This window comes from Camelina sativa, chromosome 6 (genome assembly GCF_000633955.1).
Source record: "Camelina sativa cultivar DH55 chromosome 6, Cs, whole genome shotgun sequence".
Classification (NCBI taxonomy): domain Eukaryota; kingdom Viridiplantae; phylum Streptophyta; class Magnoliopsida; order Brassicales; family Brassicaceae; genus Camelina; species Camelina sativa.
In genome coordinates, this window is record NC_025690.1 from 12,974,432 (window position 1) to 12,981,742 (window position 7,311).

The 7,311-nt window shown below is 32.3% G+C and overlaps 1 protein-coding gene and 1 long non-coding RNA gene across 3 annotated transcripts; both read left to right on the forward strand.

The window, feature by feature from the left end:
* LOC104698986 (alpha-humulene/(-)-(E)-beta-caryophyllene synthase-like) lies at positions 204-5,815 on the forward strand. Its single transcript, XM_010414351.1, has 5 exons — positions 204-210; positions 268-640; positions 735-1,092; positions 1,168-1,416; positions 5,262-5,815. Exons 1-5 carry the CDS (start codon positions 204-206, stop codon positions 5,553-5,555), a joined length of 1,281 nt encoding a protein of 426 aa, XP_010412653.1. The 3' UTR covers positions 5,556-5,815.
* LOC104791138 lies at positions 1,983-3,396 on the forward strand. Of its 2 annotated transcripts, none has more exons than XR_768876.2 (4): positions 1,983-2,341; positions 2,484-2,666; positions 2,756-2,996; positions 3,085-3,344. It is a non-coding gene; the product is annotated as an uncharacterized LOC104791138 (long non-coding RNA). The 2 variants fall into 2 exon arrangements; XR_768875.2 differs by having other exon boundaries at positions 1,986-2,341; positions 3,117-3,396.

Here is a 7,311-nt window from a genome sequence, read left to right on the forward strand (position 1 = left end):
AACATTTAGTGGCGCCCGTTTCAAATTTTCAATTCAACTTAATTCATTATAGGCTTAAGCGTCTCAATCAATAGCTAATTATTACACGTTCAAAATAATTATAGCCTATTATTGTTTTTCTTCTTTAATTTCACCTATTTAGATCATATTAATTAATAGTGTGAAAGAACAAGTTAAATGTACTTTACTACTTTATATGCTTAATGATTTGTAAATGGACCAAATTATTGTTAAACTTCATTAATAACTAAAATTTATATGTATAAGATGTGTTTAACAAGTTCAAGAATAAGGATGGAAAGTTCAAGGAGCAGCTAGCTGAGGATGCAATAGGTCTTTTATGCCTTTATGAAGCAGCACAATGGAGCACCCATGGTGAAGACATTCTCGATGAAGCTCTTGCCTTCTCTAGGTCGCATTTGGAAGGACTGACTTATGAATCTAGTCCACACATGTCCATCCGCATTAAAAATGCCCTCAAACATGCATACCCTAGGGGTATCTCAAGGATAGAGACACGCCAATTTATCTCATACTACGAAAAAGAAGATCTGCACAATCAAACCTTGCTAGAATTTGCTAAGATAGATTTCAATCTTCTGCAAATGATGCATCGTGAAGAGCTTGGCCAAGTCTTCAGGTACAATTTGAGCTAACAAGATATATTATGTATTTTTGAAATTCTTCCATGGTGAGAGACCTTACTGATGGTTGAATCTTTTTTTTTTTTTAAGGTGGTACAAAAATCTAGAGCTCGACTTGAAACTACCATATGCAAGGAACCGGACGGTCGAAAGCTACTTGTGGGCTGTTGGAGCATACTTCGAGCCCCGCTATTCTCAAGCAAGGATTTATTTGGCCATTGTTGTTATCTTATTGACGCTAGTTGATGATACATATGATGCCTATGGCACAATTGAGGAACTCGAACCATTTACAAATGCACTGATTACGTGGAATCCTAGCGGCATGGAAGGGCTCCCAGAGAGCATGAAGTATCTACATCAAGTTGTGTTAGATTTTTATGGAAAACTTGAGGATGAGATGGAAAGGGAAGGAAGGTCGGGATGCGGCTTTTTCGCCAAACAATCGGTATAACTAGATACTTACATATACAAGTACTTCAAAGTTCAAAAGCATATAACTAATTAATAAGTCTTTGTTCAGATGATTGTAACGGCTAAAGCCTATCTTCAAGAGGCAAAATGGTTGAGCCAAGACTATGTGGCAACATTCAAGGAGTACAAAGAGAACGGAGTTTATTCGTCGAGCTACTTAGCTCTGTTATCAGGATCCTTTCTAGGAATGGTGGATGAAGGCACACTTGATGTGTTTGAGTGGTTAAGCACTTTCCCACCTCTTCTTGTGAATTCTGCACTAATAGGCCGTCTCTGTGGTGACATTGCTAGTTGCGAGGTAAATATTAACTCACCTTTTTTTATTTTAATGTCAATAAAACTAGTCCACTTTGACCTATCTGATCCCAAATCCCGAAGATATAAATAACCCTCTCAAAATATATGTACTGTATCTATAAATATAGTGTTAAAAAGAAAATCAAATAAATAAATTAAGTATACTATATCTATAAGTGTAAGAATCTTTCCTGTTTTTGGCATAAAAAAATGTGAAACACATATCACAATTATGATAAGGTCCTAATCCCAAAGAAAAAAACGTTTCTGGTTAAATTGCTAGACCCTAGTGATTCAATTTGATTGAATCTTGGTATGACTGGCCCAAAATAATTGGGCTGAGCTCGACATGAAACCTTTGTTGGAAATGGCACCTCAAGAATCCGTCTCACAAGGTTGGTGTAAAATATAGTAATACTAGGTAACAACCCGCATTATGTGCGGGATAAATCGATTTAAAAAAAATTATTATAAATAAAATTATTATCGTAGAACCAATATCTGTTTGTATCGAACATGATATGTAACTTAATTTTTTTATTTATTTATTCAAAACTGTGTTTTGTATCGAATTCGTGTGCTTTAAGCGTTTTCGATTCTCTGTGGTGTTTACTTTTGGAGAAGAAGAGTTTGTTTCATTTTCAAATTTGTGTGTTCTTAGTGACTCAGGGTTTGGTGGGGCTTCATCATACGGAAGCTCATGTAGTCATACATCAAGCATGAAAAAGGATAGTGATGGCAATGACTCTCCAAGGAAGCTAGATTTGGATGGTTTGACTCCTTTCGAGAAGAATTTCTATGTCGAATCGCAGGCTGTGGCGGCTATGACTGAGGCAGAAGTTGAAGAGTATCGTAAGCTGAGGGAAATTACTGTTGTTGAGATATTACCAAACCTGTCAAGAGTTTTCGTGATGTTGGCTTTCCTGGTAAGCTGATTTCATATCCAAAAGAACTACTACTGGATTTGACTTCTGTTTCATTTGATTTAGACTGTGATCAGTTTCACTTACATGTCTATGTAAGTTCTTTTGTATATATCTACTGATAAGAGTTTTTTGATTGGCCTAGATTATGTTTTGGAAGAGATTAAGAAGGCTGGTTTAACTGAACCTACTACGCCTATACAATCTCAGGGCTAGCCAATGGCAATGAAGGGACGTGATCTTATTAGCATTGCTGAAACTGGCTCTGGAAAGACTCTTTCCTACTTATTACCTTCAATCGTCCATGTCAATGCCCAACCAATTATAGGTAACGCTTGAGTTCTGCTCGTGAAGTTCTTGTTCCTGGTTCTTGTTCGATGTTAAGTTCTTTTTCCTGGTTCTTGTTCGATGTTACAGATTAAAATGGACACTATTGAAGTCAGTAACCTGAATAGGCAATATCTATTTCGTCCTTCTCATGTTGGGCGCTCCAGGGCTAAGGTATATTTGCTTGAGCTAAGTCCAAGGGAATCCAGTTCATAAGAGAATTCATGTGACCATATAGACTCACAGTTGTTAACCAAAGTTGTTTGGGTTTATTAAATCGAGTTTAGGAGGTATATGTGAGCAACCTGAGCTCATTCTCCCTCGCTTCAAGGTATGTAAGCAGCCTGAGCTCATTCTCCCTCGTTTGTGTTTGTTAAATCCAGTTTATGTATATTTAAGCAAACTTATTTCTTCTCCAGCTCAGCTAATTTCTCTCTGATGGTGTCATTAGGCAATCTGAGCTCATTCTCCCTCGCCTTAAGTTCCTTAAGAAATGCTTCCATCAGCTCAGCTTCCTTTCTCCTTGTCTCGGTCTTTGCAGTTTGCTTCAGGTCAAAATCTTCAACATTCATCTCAAAAGCAAAAGACTTCTTGGGAAAGCAAAGCAACCTCCTTCTCCGTCGCTTCAAACATTAACCCTTGATGTTTGTGCATTTCCAATATTTACTTTCTTTTTTTAGTAGTATGATGTATTCTTTGTATTCTTATTTTTAACTATGTTTTTAGTTTTATTTTGTAATACAGTTTTTTTTTGATATTATGGTCTCATAATAATAAATATAGTATTTTTTATTTTTAATATCAATTCATTCCAATAACTTATATATATTTAAAAATAATTAATAAAATATATATATTATCAAAATAGTATATATATATAATGCTGTATAAATACAATATTGTTTAAATACATAATCATAAATTAGTCCTCAATTAGTCACTAAATTTGGTGACTACATTATGACTATTTAGAATAGTCGTAAAATAGTCGTAGTGTAGTCGTTAAATTTAGTGACTATATTACGACTACATTTACGACTACGCAAAATAGTCGTAATGTAGTCGCTATTTGGCGACTAATTTTACGACTATTTATTTTAGCGACTCTCGATTTACGACTACTGGTTTTAGTCGCTATTTAGTCGTAACACACTGTTTAGCGACTAAATAGTGACTAATAGTGCAGTCGCTATTTGCTTGTTTTCTTGTAGTGAAACATGTTTCGCCCGTAAAATCTTTGAATATGTAAGAAGTTTTATGGTAGAGAAAACATTGATAAAATGTTACTAATTGTAGCAACATGTCTTTTGTGTGGTTTAAAAATCAAATTCATATCTCTTATGTTTTATTTTGTAATCATAACAATTTTGCATGTTTCTTATGTAACCATAACAACATATACTAAATTACTCGATAGTTTAATTATTTAATTTTATTATATATTAGTAACAGCCGAATTCTAAACTAAAATTTCTGAAGATAATCTAATTTATTGATTTAATATTTTTGATTAGGCTATTTAAATCTTTTGAGTTAGTCGGTTTGTTACTATTTTCTATAAAAGACAGATTATTGCCAAAAAACCATTATGAAAAATTAATGAAATTCTAAAATCAACGTATTTGTGTAAGAATATATTTCACCCATGAAATATGTGAACATGGTAAAGAAAATATTTATAAAATATTTCAGTTTATTGCAATATATTTTTTTGTGCTTTAAAAATCATATTTATATTTATGGTTAATTGAGTAACTATAACAATTTTCCATAATCTAATAATCACTCAATTTAAATATATTATGATTTTTTTTTGGTACTAAGTTTATTTCTAATGGTAAGGGTTATTTTCTCATTCCTATCCGGTTATCAATATTTCCATTTTTTATGAAAATCACACTTAACGTTGAGATTAATTAGTTTACATACTTAGATATATATAAATAATCACACATCATGATATCCCCTAATTTGTTGTCATTTTTATATTTATTTATGAATATATACATAAATCTATATTTATTGAGAATTAAGTTTCTTTTAACGAGTTGGAGATAATTCAGAGGTAATATACTTCTTTTTATAATCAATTATAATAACTATTCAAAGCTTGTTATTTAAATTCTTATGGTAATAACTAACATAAAAAATAACATTTTGTTTTTATATAGTTTTGTTAATAAGTTATATGTTTAATAAGAGATATATTCTTTATTTTTATTAACTTTATAATAATTGATATGTTTTTATAGCCTTTTTAGAATATTTTACTTATACTGATTTCTTAAAATCAATATAACTTTGACTTATATATTTGTATGTAAATTTTAGTGAAATTTTGGCATAAAATAGTATGGAATTATTGAATTAGTTTAATATGTGATATTTAAATTTGTGTGAGAAATGATGAAATATTTAATTATTATTCAGTTAATTGTTTTTTAAAAAAAATATAATGGCATGTTAATATAATTAAGTAGAAAATTTAAGGGTATTTTGCTAAAATGTGCACCGAGCTCTCTGACGGGACACATCAACTTTTTTAAAAGTGTGTTTCTCTATATATATATTTAATCTAGTGATCTATCTCATACAGTTTGAGCATAAGAGAAAGCACGTGGGAACTTCTATTGATTGTTACATGAACCAATATGGTATTTCATGGGAGAAAGCCGAAGAAGAGGTCAAAATCATGGCATTGGATTCATGGAAGGATTTTAATCAAGAAATGATGAAGAGAGATCACTCTTTTCCTTACCCTGTCGTCATGCGATTTCTAAACCTGTCGAGGGTCGTCGAGGTTTTCTACAAAGACACTGACGTTTTCACATATCCTGAGTTGATGAAACATCACGTGGTTTCTTTATTCCTTAACAAATTATCTATTTGAATCAGAACTATACGACTGTGCAAGTTGTTTTGTTTTGTTTTTAGTTTCCTGGTTTTCATTTTTTTTTTTTTTTTTTTTTTTTTTGTAGTTTCCTGGTTTCATGTTTTGTGGAAATAAGCGGCTTTAATTCTTCTGTCGCATTAATTTATCACTTTGTGTTTTGTGTGTTTCAAAACCTCAACTATGTATTGTAGTCATATTTGACCACCGTGAAATTCAATATGTAAGTGGAATTTATGAACACAAACGTTGTCTGTATATTTTTTGGGTTTCTAGAACATTTCGTACTTGAACTATTCTTGAATTTGATACTATAAATATTGGTGTGCTTTTCATGACTTTTCTCTGTCTAATAATGTTGTGTGTAAAATAATCAAGTCTTCTTCGTCTTTGTTTTTCCCCCTTTTTCCTTTTCTTTTCCAATGTACAAAACAAGTGGTTTCTAGCTACCTTTCGGGTTTTAAGTTGTACCAATGAAAATAATTGGCTGCCTTTGGTCTTCACATGATCACATAGAGTTGGTGCGATTTAACTCCTAAGCTAGATGAGAAGATCATCATTTTAATCTATCTTTTGTACAATTTCTTTAGTAATACACTTTATTTTCGTTTGATTCCTTTTATATATGACTAAAAAAGAACGTGTACTTATAAGTTCAAAGATAGAAGTTCTTTGCCCGAAAAAAAGTAAACGTCAAAGATCGAAATTCCATTATTTCGTTCACGTTTAACGTTTTTCTGCTATTTTTGAAAAACTACTAAAATTTTATGAGAACGCTTGTGATAATAAATTGTAGTGGGTGGTGATGCTAGCTAGGGACTCGAAGTCTAGGGTTGGTACTGCGGCTGCTAAAGTCCAGTTGTTGGATCAGTGGGTCACTCTTTACGTTACATCACATGGAGTTTTCCTTGATGTGTCCCTATTTTCACAAAAATAATCAGAGATTTTTTCCACAAGCGAATTGGCCAAAATGGAGACAATTCATGTGCGCTGAATCGCGTATTTCAGATGGATTAGACAGATAATCTTTTGATGTCATTTGAGGATCTTAAGTCGCTATACATGTACGTAATCTCGTTTAATATTTTGTATTTTATTTTCAACAACGATTATTGCCTCAGCCCTGTCAGCAGAAAACGACATCGTTCGTATTCGATGTTGTATTCTTTAATTCTATGAAACAAAAATATCATTAATTAGCTATACATATGGAGTTTTCGTAGTCATGACTGGCCCATGAGCCTAAGCGGAAATCACAAAAAATTAACTTTTCTTCTCGGTTATATATATTACTCACGTACCCACAAATAGGTACACACTCGAATCGGACATGAATCAGTTTTCTGATTTTCAACAACGCAACATTTATACTAATGAAATAGTTCTTGGACCGGTGGAATGTAAACCTCTCCAAAAGAGTGGCATCTCTGTGTTTGTAGCAATTGGTTCTAATCGCAACGAAGATAGACAGACCTAAAACTTTTCGGAACGAGAGTAACTTGAACAAAATACATATATTTTAGAGTGGAGTGTGGACTTATTTGATACATGTATATATGCAATTTAACAAATCGTGATATTATCTCATATATATGATAGCTTAAATTTTTCTAGTCAAATATACATATTTCAAAATATTACATTCATAATCTCATATTCTCATGCATCATCTAAATATATATCAGGAGGAACTTCAGAAAAGGAAGAGGGAACCGTTTAGGAGTGTAGGTGAAGAACGTGGCAGACACGAGGTGTT